The sequence below is a fragment of the Phoenix dactylifera genome, chromosome 12, assembly GCF_051530095.1.
Source record: "Phoenix dactylifera cultivar Ajwa chromosome 12, Ajwa_hap1_PhDact_Kaust_v1.1, whole genome shotgun sequence".
Lineage (NCBI taxonomy): Eukaryota > Viridiplantae > Streptophyta > Magnoliopsida > Arecales > Arecaceae > Phoenix > Phoenix dactylifera.
Window position 1 is genome coordinate 7,684,488 of NC_143201.1, and position 15,912 is coordinate 7,700,399.

A 15,912-nucleotide genomic window follows, 5' to 3' on the forward strand; every position below is an offset into this window, starting at 1 on the left:
ATAAAAAAAAATAAAATAAAGAGCATATAATAAACTAATCATTTGTGCTTTTTCATCATGTTGGACTTCAACATGCTCTTATCTATAATTTTCTAGTCAAAGAAAGGGTCATACGTGCAAAAAAGTCCAAATTCCGAAGCAGTTGTTGAACTGCGAAACCATCACGTTGAACTTGTTGCTTATAATTAAGGATGGCAAACTACTGAGGTCCAAAGAGCCGACTAGAATTTATGCCCACTTTTTCCACATGACAATTAGACATCATCATGTGGAAAAAGTAGGCATAAATTCATATTTAGGAACATTGTCGAGATATGATGTGATTTATTCATATCATATCAGCTGAAATCTCAGGATACATCAGTCTATATTGGCTGATATATAACGGACCGGCGAGTGCCGGTATAATGATACAAACAGCTATGCTCAAGACAAAGAAAGCCTTGGTACTAAAAAAAGATGCATAAGTTAGACACAGTACATAACTGCATCAATAACTCTTGACAATAATATGCTCCAAAGAAGCATTCAAATGAAAGCACTTGGAAAAAAACAGCATGACAGGAAAATTGGAGAAACATAGTTACTGTCGAATGTTTCATTACTCTATCTAATCAATAGTTCTAACAGCCCCACTGTGTCTTTGGACTATGAATCCCCCTTCATTTTTATCATACATAAGAAAGAGACCAAATCCAGATGCAGACATACAAACTATTATGATGCCAGATAATGAAAAAAGAAACCCACCAAGTTAGAAGGATACTTGGAAACTTGATGGCCGGCAGCATCCGCCCGGAACTATTTATGTTGATAGGTCTGGGACTGCTGTTCGGCTCCCTTCATGATCAGGCATCGAAGAGCGACTGGCTGCTCTTCTCGCCAAACATGAGAGATGCCTGCTCTCACTTAGGGGCCGCCAGAGAGATCAGAATGCAATGCTATCACATTTTCCATAACCATGTATTGGAGGAAAAGGGAAAAATACCCAAAATACATACTATTCAAGCAGCATGAAATGCCAAGAAGCCTGAAAAGAAAAAAGATACAGTTAAAGGGCATGAAGAAAATTCAAAAGAATAATAATCAGACAATTTGTCAGAATGAAATTTAAATCATATGGAACAATAACATTAAATTATGACAAATAGAGCATAACCCCAAGTCACCAAGATGAATATCATTTTGGAGAAGAAACCATAAATTATAAATAAACCACTAGGGAGGAAGTGTCTGTCTTCCAAGAATTATTAGCAAGGAATTATCATTTGTTAAAACTGGTATGATGTTTATATGGCATATAAATTGATACGGCAAGTTCTTCTTTCATGCACCATATCAAGTTATCAACTGAAACATATAATAAAAATTTCCCTTATCTGGGTACTAGACTTTACTTTAAAAAAGAAGAAAAAGTACTAGATGGAGAAAAAATAGGTTTGACTAATTTTCTAAGCCCTGTTATTATGTCTTAACATGTATCAATTCCTTGTAGATTATTCCTAAATGCAACACTGATGTATCAAATACAGTTATGTCATTAACACAAGATTATGCAAGAATTCTTTTACTCATGAATCACAATAAAAGCACCAAAATGTGAGAACTGAATGCCTTAAATGGATATTGAAATACTTTAAAATAGCTTTATTATATATGTCAGAAACAATTTATATTTAGTTGCATAGAACATACCAGGTATTAACAGGAAACTCATGCCATAATCATGGCCTTGTACATATTTCATCAATGTTGCATACACACAAACAGGAGAGTCAGATTTGGACATACATACAAGTGTTAGCATCAGCAAGAGAGGTAAAAAAAAAAAAGATACAAAGGCACAAAAAAATAATAATAATAGTCGAATTACATTTACATTAAATCAGAAATATTAAATTTTGAAAACTAAAAGAATATTTTCCACGGGTTTTCCTTTTTTCTTTCATATAAAAGTTGGCAAATAGTTTCTTTCCGTTGAGTGACAACCTAATATTGATTTATTAGTTGAAAGGTGTACGCTGGTAAAGTGGTATTCTTCCAAATCGGAAAAAAGATAGCCATAACTACTCCATAAGCTCAACTCCACCAAATATTCAAAATCTACAATCAAAACTTTTGAGAAGTAACCAAAGTGCCTACATGTCTCTTTCTCGCCAATTTATGCCAATTTAGGGCCCACCTGGATAATTGAGCCACATTTGTTACAGGATTAAGAAACTATAGAAACTAAGGGACACATAAGGAGGATCGACAGATAAATTTATTTGGGATTTTCTGATAGTTGATGCACCGGTGACTGCCAGAAATTATGCAAGGAAATATATATATTATAGTCAGAACTACCCATTAGAAAATTTAACAAATTTATTTAAAACATCATTTAAAATAAGCCTAACATGCTTCACATTTCACTAGATAAATACACACTGAATCAGCTCTCATGTGATAGAACAAGACTTCCAAAATAGTACTATATACAGTTAGGCTGGAAGACTTCCGAGAGCATTTGGCTCCAATGCTTCTGATGACAATCAATGGTGGGCCTTTCAAAATGAAAATCAGTATAGTTGACTGTGATGTACGATACATAAAACAGCTAGAAACCAAAATGTCTTTGAACAGAAGGAAACAAACAGCAACGCAACATGGCAAGTTGGTTTTGTTGTCATCATCTCAGTGATCTGCAAGTTCTGAGTCTCCCAATGATCCTCCATTTACACATGCACCCAACAATGACTACTCTATACCAGGAATAAAGATTAGTGATTTGAAGCATAGTCGTTTTCTTATCATAATAGCCATAACATTAACTCAGAAAATGCTCAAAAATGTAGATTACAGCTGCTACACCTGGACTTCAGAAACATAATATTCATGAACATGCCTCGAAAAACTTTCAGCAGCCAAAAGGTTGAATTGTTCTTTCTTATATTAACTTCTTGTGAAATGAAAAGTAGCACAAACTCTAAATAACAGAAAGTGTTCTATTAACACATTATTTGACATCACTGCCAATCTTTTTGTTTTTAACAAACATGAAAACTGATAATTTACTTTTTTTATGGTCTTTCTAAATTTTGAAAACATCAACATGCTTGGCAAAGATTTGCTGTTTCGGTATTGGACCTTGTACCAATACCTTCCTATAGTATTAATATACGATACAGCACGATAAGATTCAGTGTACTGAATATTGGCATGGTACGGTACAGCATACCGATTTGGTACCGGTACAGTACAGTACGCCCGATATGGTACGGTACCGATCAGTATAGTAAATCTTGCTTGTATAATTGATTGCTTTTTAAAAAAATAAATTATTACAAGCAATGGTGGTAGCGGTAATAGTGATGGCGTTGGTTGTGGCCGTGGTGGTGGTCACAATAATAGCGATGGTAGGGTAGGTGGTGGTGGTGGTGGTGGTGATGGCAGCAATTGTAGTGGTGGTGGTGGTGCTGATGGCAGCAATTGTGGTGGTGGTGGCACTAGCGACATAGGGGGTGGTGGTGTTGGTGCGGTGGTCGTGGCAACAGCTAGGGTAAAATAGAACATATTTTTCATTTCAGGAAAAAAAAAGTGAAAGGCCATTTTTAATGGTTTTCATATTCTCAAAATCAAGAGTTTTTCAAAAAACAAAAAAAAAAAAAAGAAACTAGTTTACTAATTAAGTTTTTGGTTCGGTTTTCGTACTTTAGTTTTTACAAATTAAAAACCAAAAAGTGCAATGGTACCAAATAGGACCTAAAATATGCACTTAATGCATATTGCAAATTGCAGATTTTTTCTTATAAATATGTATGTCCTTCACAAATAAAATAATAGGGATTTTTTTAAAGAAAAAGTATTTCTAAACATTTAAGCAAATAGTTCCATCCCAAAAATAATCTAACAAAATGATCTTCCTAAAGTTTGCACCTCCCCACAGTGGACTTCCTAAGTAAGAAACTTGCCACATCATCATATATTTTCTCCAAGGGCCTTGTAAGTCACAAACTAAGTGCCTTCCTTTGCGACATCAGATAACCCTTTTACCTCCAGCTCTATTCATCCCCGGAACTTAAACTCTCACTCCCTAAGCCCCTGTGGATCCATATCAATGCCAATTGGAAAACAACCTTGCCCTCCTCCATTCATTTGCCTCAGCATGTCTTGACTTCAAACACCGCTGGTCTGCCCTCCTAGCGATTCACGCTCTTCCCCTCATACTTCCAATCATCATTAGGCAACTTTGCACAAACATATACATGAGAATCAGATTTGCATGCATATCCAAGTGCCTGACTTAGAAAGAGGGGGAAAAAAAGGAAATATGGTGAGACGTAGGGTAAAAACTAAAATGAGCTGAATTGTATATTTATCCAAATATTTATTTATGACATTGAAAAGAAGATATTAAAAGATATTGTTTGTTAAGGTCCTCCAACAAACATGTTTTCTCACCTAAACTTCCTAATTAACTTAAATAGATAAGAAAAGTAACATTTTACAAAGTTATTCCAATACACTCATGGACCTCATCCTTGACCAATCTTTGAAAAGAACAAATGCTCACTTTCAATATCAAAATGAAGGATGAAAATCACTGATGGAAGAGTTCAACCTCTCCAACCAATCTTTAGACAAAGATTAAGTATTACATTCCCGACATATATCCAATTTGGGCAGGTATTCAACATGAATTTTTGGAGTTGGAGACAAGTGTCCAGGTAATACAGCTACTAGACTGCCCTCCTCGATGCCACCACTTCCCCCCTTCTTGATTTCAGCCTACCCTCCCTGCCAATGCCCTTCTCTTATTCCTGCCAATGGCTATCCTACCTTCCTTCTACCCTCTGTTCTTTCCCCTCTCATTCCGACAATTGCTAGCCTACTCTTTCCCCTAATATTGTTCTCCCCTCTTAATTTTTTAAGACCACTAGCCTACCTCTTGGCCTCTTCTTAATTTCTGCCTACCCTCCTTGCCAACTGCTCTCCCTCCTTCCGATGACTGCCACCTTGCCCAACCTCGCCCCACCTCTTGTTGGTAGGCCATCATTTGGTTCTAGTCATGCTTGCCTTGCACATCATTGCCTACACCATGGTCATTTGATTTCTTTGGGCATTGCTTCTTGTGGAAAGAGAATTCGATCTTAGTCAATCAAAGAGTTCTCCTGTAGGTATGAAAGTTTCTAAGTTGGATCATTAGGTTTTGTTTGTTCCCTGGCCATTAGGACCAATATTGAGGGGAAGAAGGAGAGGGAAAGCCAAAGTTCGAAAAAAAAGGAGTGGGGTGTGGAGGGGTGGTGGGAGGGAAGGACAAGTTTGAGGGGATATAAGAAAACTGAAAGCTATACAGTGTCTTTCTAATCTGTTATTTAGCAACAGTGCTTAAACCTTTGTCAGTATTTTTCCCAAGTAGGATAGCAAGCCTTGAGAGATCTAGTTTATGTTAAAATTTCAAGTGCACTGGACTAATTTGGTACTGTCTCTCCTAAAAAATAAAAAAATAAAAACAACTCTCTCCTCTCTCTAGAACTATCCATGTTGCATTTATTCTTTTATCTCCTTTGACATACATCATGACATGAAATGGGAGATCTCTGATGTTGAATGTTGATGAATGAAGTTGGTGTTGGCTTGCTTATACTTTGAGGCTCTTCTTCCCAACTTTGATGCATTTGATAGTAGCACAAGTGGAGAGAGGATATCTCCCTTTCTCTCTCTAATCTATTTGTCTTTCTCTATCCATCAAAATGGGGTTTTGAGAGCACAAGCAAGGAAACTAATCAAATTAATCATAGAAAGACAAAATACTATAAAATATAAGGGATATTTTCCACATGAAATCTACTTATGCAGTAGCCAGCTTTGCCAATGTGTGAGGGACCGACCAAGATAAGGTTATTTTTGTTAAATAATCTCAAGGAGAAACCATTTAAAAAATATTTAGAATAATGATATCATTATGAAAGAAGACCGATAAAATGTTTAGAATGCATATACATTATTTGTATTTAACAATTCATTAAGCCTTTTTTGTGACATGTTCCAACATAAGGTAAATAATTTAATCCACCAACCTGTAGTATATCGTCTTGAACAAACAAGAAAATATCAGCTATGTTAGAACTAGTGAGATCAGTATAAGATCTGGATGGGGGAAAAAGAGAGACAACTTGCAATTTGCAAGCAAAATCGCAAGCACCACACTCACCAAGAACAGCCAGTGTGACCAATATTGTCGTTGCTATGCATACTGGAAATCTGCTGTTAAGGACAACAAATTGAGATCTCTGATATCTCTTTCGAATAGCTTCTAGCCAGCTATACAATTGCAGAGTACATATTAGATCTTTTACTTTTAATCCCTCACAGATTCTAAAACAGGGAATCCAGCCTACCGAAAGGTTCCTACCCTGCAAAAATAAACAGGAATATTAAGCAGATGCAGTTCACCAAAACAGATTCAGGAATAAGACTTGTAACCACTTAATCCAGCTTAGCCAGTTAAGAAATATATGATAAAACAAGCATTGTCTCTATATTCATTATCAGATTCAAGAGCTCATCACTTCTACAAAACTAAAGGATTTCTTTTAATGTCGATAATGATACTAAGTCCAACAATTAAATTGGCGGGGAGTTAAATACAAACTTGAATGACTAGAATCAGTTCTCTTCTCTGGTGATTTAATATTATCACAGGAAGTTTTGTATTTGGATGTGCCAACTGAAGAAACAAGGATAACTGCTGCAATTCCTATATAATGGTGAGTGTACAAAAATAAAACCCACCAAGTAAACTGACATGCAAGTAACAAGCATGGTCCAATAATAGCAAAGCTTCAGCCATGTTTTTTTTAAAATGAACAATATAATGCAGCTCTAGATTTGGGTCTACTGCTATTACATGGAAGAGAATAGGGGCAAGAGATACTACTTTCTTATTAAATGCTTTGGGTTTCTGAAGTTTTTCTCAGAGTTCAATAACAATCTGCATTTAAGTAGAATAGAGAATATTATGAATAAGTATTTTCAAAAATTATACAAGTTATTTCATAATTTGAGGTTTTCCCCTCTCATTTCTACTTTAGCACTCTGTAGTTTCGTTTAGTATTTTTTCCTTTGTTTTCTTGCCTAATTTAATTCATAGGGTGCCCCGGGATTGTTAATACATTAAAGGCCTATTTGGGAAATCCATCAGGATTTGACTGAATTTTCCACAGGAATCGGATCTGTTGGCCTGCCCAGCCCATATTCTTCTAAAAACCCATCCTAATTGTTAGGGGAAAAAACCCTAAGTCATACATCCACGGAGGCGCTCGGCCGAAGAGCGCCGACCGGAAAGCTGCTCGGCCAAGGAGTGCCGACCGGAAAGCTGCTCGGCCAAGGGGTGCCGACCGGAAAGCTGCTCGGCCAAAGGATGCCGACCAGGAAGGCGCTCGACTAGAGGGCGTCGACCAGAGCGCGCGCCAAGAGGTGCCCCACCCAAAGCTGCTCGGTTAGAAAGTGCCGACCAAAGACAGCGCCAAGGCGCTCTGCTAGAAGGTGCTCGCCTAAAGGGCGCCGACCAGGAGTACTCAAGCAGCCCCGCCACAGGGCGCCCCATTGGGCGACCAGCTCGGCTCGGCACCCTTGCCGAACCGATGCCTTCACAAATGTTCAACCCCCGCCTAGAGTCCAAGGGACTTGACAACTCCTACGGCTTGCGACCTGCCACTATCTCCAAGCCATCAAGGCATAAGATCTCCGCAGGCGTTCGGCACAACCTGCCATTAATGCATGAGACTCCCTCAAGTCTCCGATACACTCAGGCATTTAATGAACACGGCCCAAGACGATCTCCGGATCACTGAACCATCAGAGCGTATGGCTCTACCTGGCCGCCGGTTCATTCGGTAATAAATGCACTTACCATCCATAGACCCCAGGCCCGCTACGGCCGGCGGTTCAACCACTCCAACAGGTCCGATCGACCGTGACAACTCCCTGGTTCCGGTCTGATTCGGCCCCGTTCTCCACTACGCCATAAATGGGCCAAATCGTGCCCAATTATCACAGACAGGGACAAATCCCCCGGTTACCTCCCAGATAACGTAATCCCCCCCATAAAAGGGAACCTGGGAGAACCAAGTGAGGGGAGAGAAGAACAAAAAACGGAGACAGATCCCCGGGACTGAACCCGCCGGGAAGCACAGACGCAATTGAGGACATCATCCTCTTCGTCTTCTTTATCTTATCCAAATGTTCTTGTTGTCTTCTCCATATACTCTCTTCCCTGCTCTCTCCACATACTTGTCCCCTCTGACTTAGGCATCGGAGGGCCGGAGCCGGGGAGCCCGGCCACCGGTTTTCCTTGCAGGACTTGCACACCCCCCCGCAGCAGAGGACGCAGCCAGCCGGCGCACCGCCGTCCGCCCCCTGTAGCAGCGGAGCTCCTCCTTCCCCGGCTTCGCGGCGGCCCCCGGGTCCAATTTCCAGCAACAGTTGGCGCTAGAGGAAGGGCCCGAGTTCGCTGCCATGAAGCTAAGAAGCAAAGGGGCTTCCAACGCCTCTCGACGTCCACCACCCAGTCCTGAGCATTCCGTCCGAAACTCACCACCTCCGGCCGAGTCAACCCCTCAAGTCCGGCCGGAGTAGTTTGATGCCCTGGTGCAACAAGTGCAAGCCTTGGCTACCGCTGTCCAAAGCTTGCAACCCAGGGGCATCCCAACGGCACCGTCTCCTCCAGCTCCAGCTCAGCCGGAGCCTCCTACAAGCGGACTTCCCCTTCGAGGCCAGGACTCCCAAGTCCAGGCCTCCCTCTGGAGAGAGCACCCAGCCAGAGGCTACGGAGGCTGGCCACAGCCTTCAGAAGCTGAGTCGGTTCCAGGGCAACCTGCGCTCGAACGAACCGCTGCAGCGATCCTCCAGAATGATGAACTCGACAAGAAGGTCGAGAAGTTGGAGCGCCAAATCCAGGCACTCCACGGGAGAAAATCAGGACGTGATAACGACTTCGAGTTCACTACGAAGTCTCCCTTCTCCCCGGAGATCGAAGATGAACCGGTCCCACCACGGTTCAAGATGCCCCAGGTGGAGCCCTACAACGGCAAGGCTGATCCCTTTGACCACCTGGAGAGTTACCGGGTCTTAATGGCCCTACAAGGAGCCTCGGAAGCCATGATGTGCAAGGCTTTCCCGGCGACACTCCGAGGACCAGCCCGGCTTTGGTTCACCGGGCTGAAGCCAAGTACTGTCTCCTCCTTTGAGCAGCTCGGCAGACAATTTGCTGGCAACTTTGCCGCCAGCCAGCCCCAGCGGCGGACATCTGACTCCCTCCTTGACATCAAACAAAAGGAGGGAGAATCCTTCAAGGAGTACTTGGACCGGTTCACCGCCGCAACATGGGAGGTCCGGGAGCTTGACCAGTCAATCGCTATGTCAGCATTGAAGACTGGAGCCCGGTCCTACAGATTTCTCTTCTCGATCGAGAAGAATTTCCCCACGGACCTCACCGAAATGTTCGCTCGGGCACGGAAGTATGCCAAGGCAGAAGAGGCCGTGGCAGTTAGGCGGGGTGGAACCGAGCAGAACCCCAAGAAAAGACGCCGCGAGGAGCGCGGCCGACCCAGAAGCCCGTCTCCACGACGAGCTAAGAATCCGCCCCGCCCGAAGAGTCCACCCCGGTTGAGAGGACCGCCGCAGCAGAGGTCACTCCGCCCGAGGTTCCCACTGCAGGCCCGTGCACCTGAAGGGAGGTATGAAAAGTATACTCCCCTCAATGCTCCTCGGGCTGAAATCCTCATGGAGATTGAGAGTCGGGATTGCATCCGGCTCCCCCCTCCAAAGCCAGACACCAGAATCCGGCGTGATCTCCGGAAGTATTGCCGTTTTCACCGGGATCACGGCCATGATACCGAGGATTGTTATCAGCTCCGAAATGAGATCGAAGCACTCATTCGCCGAGGGGTGCTCGATCGGTTTGTGCAAGGCCAGCGTGAAGGGAAGAAGCCAGCCGAAGAAGCAGCACAGCCTGAAGGTTCCAATGCCAACAGGCCCATCGCCGGCGTCATCAACACTATCCGAGGAGGGACCTCGGCTGGGGAAGCCTCAGGGGAAGGAGCCTCCTCGAAGCGCCCACGCACCTCTGAAGCCATCTCCTTCTCAGATGACGATCTAGAAGGAGTCGAAACTCCCCATGATGATGCCATGGTCATCTCCATGATCATAAATAAATTTGATGTAAAACGCATCCTGGTTGATAATGGAAGCTCGGCGAATGTTTTGTATTTTGATGCTTATTGTAAAATGGGGATGACAAAAGAACAGCTACGGAGGATGAATGCTCCGCTAGTTGGATTCACTGGGGATTCAGTCCCAGTAGAGGGCGAGATCGACCTTCTGGTCACAGCCGGGCTCGCCCCTCGTGAAAGTACCATGGGTATGAGCTTCCTTGTGATACGCCTGCCCTCGGTTTACAACGCCATCCTTGGAAGGCCAGGACTCAACGCCCTCCGAGCAGCGGTCTCCACTCACCATCTGCTCATGCGATTCCCCACCAGCCGGGGGGTCGGCGAAGTTCGAGGAGATCAAATGGTGGCAAGGCGATGCTACCTGGCGACCCACGAGGCAACGCGACCCTCCGAAGTGCCTGCCCCAGCGACCGACCAGCCCTCAGCCGAGGTTCTGGAGGCACGGGTCGACCCTCAGAAAGAGCGGGTAGAGCCCGGTGAGTTATTAATTCAGGTTCCTCTACGTGAGAACTCTCCTGAGCTAACCGTGCAGGTCGGCTCCGGCCTTGACGAGCACGCGAGGGGTCGCCTCGTCAACTTCCTGCGAGACAACATGGATGTTTTCGCATGGTCTCCTGCAGACATGCCGGGGATCGATCCAGAGATCATGGTCCACCGGCTCCAAGTAAAGCCCACCAGCAAGCCCGTGCGGCAGAAGAAACGAGGCGCCGCCCCTGAACGACAGCAAGCAGCAGCCGAGGAGGTCAGCAAACTCCTTGAAGCTGGATTCATCCGGGAGATAGCTTACCCGGAGTGGCTCGCCAATGTGGTCCTCGTCAAGAAGGCCAACGGGAAGTGGCGTATGTGCGTGGACTACACCGATCTGAATAAAACCTGTCCAAAGGACAGTTTTCCGCTTCCCAGCATTGACCAGCTCGTGGACTCCACTTCGGGTCACGAGCTACTAGCATTCATGGACGCCTTCTCCGGATACAACCAGATCCGCATGGCGCCAGAAGATGAGGAGAAGACAGCCTTCATCACCGATGGGGGAACCTATTGCTACAAGGTGATGCCATTCGGCTTAAAAAATGCCGGGGCAACTTATCAGAGGCTGGTTAGCCGGATCTTCAAAGATCAAATAGGCCGGAACATGGAGGTCTACGTGGATGACATGCTAGTGAAAAGCAAGGTGGCACAAAATCATATAGCCGACCTCAATGAAGCATTCTCCACGCTCCGAAAGTACCAAATGAAGCTCAATCCAGCTAAATGTGCATTCGGAGTCACCTCCGGCAAATTCCTCGGCTTCATCATTACACAGCGAGGAATCGAGGCCAATCCAGAGAAGATCCGAGCCCTTCAAAAGATGACGCCTCCTAGGACGGTCAAGGAGGTACAACGGCTCACAGGCCGAGTTGCAGCTCTCGGGAGGTTTATCTCCCGCTCGGCTGAGCGCTGCCTTCCATTTTTCGCGGCCCTCAAGAAGCCGAAGAACTTTTTGTGGTCGGACGAGTGCCAGCAATCTTTTGAAGAGCTCAAACATCTCCTGGCTTCCCCTCCCCTGCTCACAAAGCCGCAACAGGGTGAGATCCTCTACTTATACCTAGTTGTCTCCCCTGTTGCGGTAAGCTCGGTCTTGGTCCGAGAGGAGGGCAAACTTCAAAAGCCAGTGTATTACACCAGCCGGGTCTTGAGAGACGCCGAGACCCGATACGCCAAGCTCGAGAAGACCGCCTATGCTTTGTTCATCTCAGCTCGGAGGCTCCGACCCTACTTCCAAGCTCACACAGTGGCTGTGCTGACTGACCAGCCGATCAAGCAGATCCTGCAGAGATCAGATCGTGCGGGTCGGATCACTAAATGGGCCATTGAGCTCGGAGAATTCGACATTGAGTACCGGCCCAGACAGGCGATCAAAGCACAAGCACTCGCAGACTTTATAGCCGAGTGCACCATACCAGATGAGGTCGAGCCTGAACCTGAGCCACTGCTAGAGCGGACCCCGAGTTTTACATGGGCTCTACATGTCGATGGCTCTTCAAACTCGGGGGGTAGTGGAGCAGGATTTATTCTCACCAGCCCGGAGGGGGTGGTCGCCGAGCAGGCCCTGCGCCTCGAGTTTCCTGCTTCTAATAACATGGCGGAGTATGAAGCGCTCGTCGCCGGGCTTAAGCTAGCCAAAGAGCTAGGAGTGAAGGACTTGAAGGCCTTCAGTGATTCTCAGCTCGTCGTCAACCAAATTGTGGGCGACTTCGAAGCCAAAGACCCGACCATGCAGAAGTATCTCCAGAAGGTACGGGATCTCGCCTCGACCTTGGACTCTTTCCACATTCAACATATTGCCAGGTCGGAGAATCTCAGGGCCGACCAGCTATCAAAGCTGGCGTCCTCTCGCATGAGCGAGCTTCCCAAAGAGGCAGTCCTGGAATATCTCCAAAAGCCCAGCATAGACGAGCCCGAGCAGACCCTCTGCACCGAGCTCGAGCCAAGCTGGATGGATGGACTCATCAGCTATCTGCAAGACGAAACCCTCCCTGCTGATGTACGAGAGGCTCGCCGAATCAAGCGCCTCGCCACCCGATACATACTATACGAGGGAAAGCTCTATCGGAAATCCTTCACCTCTCCCCTTCTCAGATGCCTTCGCCCAACGGAAGCTAATTATGCCCTGCGCGAAGTCCACGAAGGAATTTGTGGAAACCATCTGGGAGGACGAGCCTTGGCCCATAAAATTCTGCGCCAAGGATATTATTGGCCGACACTCCAGAAGGATGCTATGGATTTCGTCCAAAGATGCGACCGGTGCCAAAGGAACGCCAATGTTCAGTGCCGGCCCTCGGCTCCTTTGACTTCTATCAGCTCCCCTTGGCCTTTTGCCCAGTGGGGAATTGACATCCTCGGGCCATTTCCTCTGGCCACCGGACAAAGGAAGTTCCTGGTCGTCTCCATCGACTACTTCACTAAGTGGGTGGAAGCTGAGCCCCTCGCCCGGATCACCGAGCAAAAGATGCGGGATTTCGTTTGGAAGTCCATCATTTGCAGATTTGGGCTCCCCCGCATCCTTATCTCTGACAACGGTCGCCAGTTCGACAACATCCATTTCAGAGAGTTCTGCTCCGAGCTTGGCATTGACCACCGCTTCACCTCGGTCGCGCATCCTCAGACAAACGGAGAGACCGAAGTAACAAATCGTACTATTTTGCAGGGTCTCAAAACCAGGCTCGACAAATCCAAAGGACAATGGGTCGAAGACCTATACAATGTCCTGTGGGCTTACCAGACTACGTTCCGCGTCCCCACCGGCGAGACTCCCTTCAACCTGACATATGGGACGGAGGCCGTCATTCCACTAGAGATTGGGCTCCCCTCTCCAATAGTCGAGCACCACGATGCTAGCTCCAACTCTTCGCAGCTCAGAGGCAACCTCGACCTGATCGAGGAAACAAGGGAGGTCGCCCGAGTGCGTATGGCGAGGTACCAACAAAAGACAGCTCAGTACTACAACGCCAGGGTCAAAGTCAAATCTTTCAGACCAGGGGACCTTGTCCTAAGAAGAGCTGAAACCTCCCGACCAACTGAGCGAGGGAAGCTGGCCCCGAATTGGGAGGGACCATACCGAGTCACGCGCATTCGCTGACCCGGAGCTTATCAATTGGAGTCTCTAGATGGGACTCCCATTCCGCGAAGCTGGAGCTCTGAAAATCTCCGCGTGTACCACCAGTAGAACCCTAAGGGGTCCCTCATTATTCAACCATTAAATTTCATTCTATGAATTTCACTCTATGAATTTCATTTCACGATAAACTGATGGTTTGCGAACTTATTCCGAGCTCACCAATTTTCTTGGTTATCTCATGGCATCAGGTTTATTCTTCTTCCCTAACCACGGTTGGGATGCCCTGATACCTCGGGATGATGGAGTACCTGCGTGGACTCCCTAAAGATGTCCATGAGTTTATGGTGCGCTCTCCATCAACGAGCTCGGCTCATTCTCCTACCCTGGCCACGGTCAGGATGCCCCGAGACGTCGGGATGCCCCGGTTACCGGGAAGCTCGAGGCGTCGAGACATGAGTAGCGGTCCTCTCTGACCGGACGAGCTCGGCTCGTGCTCCATCGACTATTGAGTAGCGGTCCTCTCTGACCGGACGAGCTCGGCTCGTGCTCCATCGACTATTGAGTAGCGGTCCTCTCTGACCGGACGAGCTCGGCTCGTGCTCCATCGACTATTGAGTAGGAGCTCGTGCTCCCCGAATATGAGTTAGCGGTCCTCTCTGACCGGACGAGCTCGGCTCGTGCTCCATCGGCTATGAGTTAGCGGTCCTCTCTGACCGGACGAGCTCGGCTCGTGCTCCTACCCTGACCACGGTCAGGATGCCCCGAGACGTCGGGATACCCCAACTATAGGGATGCTCGAGACATCGAGATAAGTTAGCGGTCGTCTCTGACCGGACGAGCTCGGCTCGCGCTCCATCGGCTTCAGCCAACGAGTCCGGCCCGCTCTTCGTCATTGGATTTCTCTGTCGACGCCCTCCAAAAACGGAGTCCGAGCAGAGAAGCGTCTTCAGTCGCCTCGGCGCCGGGACGCACACGGTACAAGGTACCTATTTATTTAATGTCTTTACATTACCTATTATTGGATTTCTCTGTCGACGCCCTTCAAGAACGGAGCCCGAGCAGAGAAGCGTCTTCAGTCGCCTCGGCGCAAGGACGCACACGGTACAAGGTACCCATTTATTTAATGTTTTTTACATTATCTATTCTGCTTCTGGATTTCTCTACCGACGTCCTCGAAGAACGGAGTCCGAGCAGAGAAGCGTCTTCAGTCGCCTCGGCGCAAGGACGCACACGGTACAAGGTACCCATTTATTTAATGTTTTTTACATTATCTATTCTGCTTCTGGATTTCTCTGCCGACGTCCTCGAAGAACGGAGTCCGAGCAGAGAAGCGTCTTCAGTCGCCTCGGCGCAAGGACGCACACGGTACAAGGTACCCATTTATTTAATGTTTTTTACATTATCTATTCTGCTTCTAGATTTCTCTGTCGACGCCCTCCAAGAACGGAGTCCGAGCAGAGAAGCGTCTTCAGTCGCCTCGGCGCAAGGACGCACACGGTACAAGGTACCCATTTATTTAATGTTTTTTACATTATCTATTCTGCTTCTGGATTTCTCTGCCGACGTCCTCGAAGAACGGAGTCCGAGCAGAGAAGCGTCTTCAGCCGCCTCGGCGCAAGGACGCATATGGTACAAGGTACCCATTCATTTAATGCTTCTACATTATCTTGGATTTTTCTCTGCCGATGTCCTCAAAGAACGGACGTCGAGCAGAGGAGCGTCTTCAATCGCCTTGGCGAAGGAGTGCTCATGACACCAGCATATCATTACACTAAGTCCGGTGAATTCCCGTCACGAGTTGACGAGCATTCGACCCATTCGTTGGAAACGAATCTGGTCCGCCCCGGCAATGCGAGGGTCGAAGTTCACTAATTACGCAAAAATTTTAAGTCCTAGAGACCGCCCTAGGGCTTGGTCGAATTCTGGACTAGGCTCGGAAAAACGTTCCGAGCCCAAATCCTTGATATAAGCACAAGCGTTGCTATACCATTAGTCGAAGAACCGAGCAATGGAGCTCGGTAAGCCAAACTCTAACTCAAAACCCTGTGGCGGGAAAAGCTGAGGCCCTAGAGCCCATATCCTCGGAACCTAAAACGG

General features: G+C 46.6%; 2 protein-coding genes across 4 annotated transcripts in view; one reads left to right on the top strand and one right to left on the bottom strand.

Annotated features, from left to right (window-relative positions):
• Nucleotides 1-569: 569 nt before the first annotated feature.
• LOC103718001 (uncharacterized) overlaps nt 570-15,912 on the bottom strand; it is a 33,943-nt gene continuing 18,600 nt past the window's right edge. For 2 of the 3 annotated variants that reach the window (XM_088708177.1, XM_088708179.1), the window contains 2 exons: nt 6,197-6,398; nt 570-1,030 (listed from right to left, as the gene is read on the bottom strand). In XM_088708177.1, coding sequence (XP_088564303.1) covers nt 1,005-1,030; nt 6,197-6,398 — 228 coding nt within the window. In that variant the 3' untranslated portion in view covers nt 570-1,004. Of the gene's footprint in view, nt 1,031-3,752; nt 4,281-6,196; nt 6,399-15,912 lie in introns of those variants that run through there. The other variant, XM_088708178.1, reaches the window with a different exon arrangement.
• LOC149751525 (uncharacterized) lies at nt 9,403-15,877 on the top strand. Its single transcript, XM_089926575.1, has 2 exons — nt 9,403-11,942; nt 15,874-15,877. Exons 1-2 carry the CDS (start codon nt 9,403-9,405, stop codon nt 15,875-15,877), a joined length of 2,544 nt encoding a protein of 847 aa, XP_089782701.1.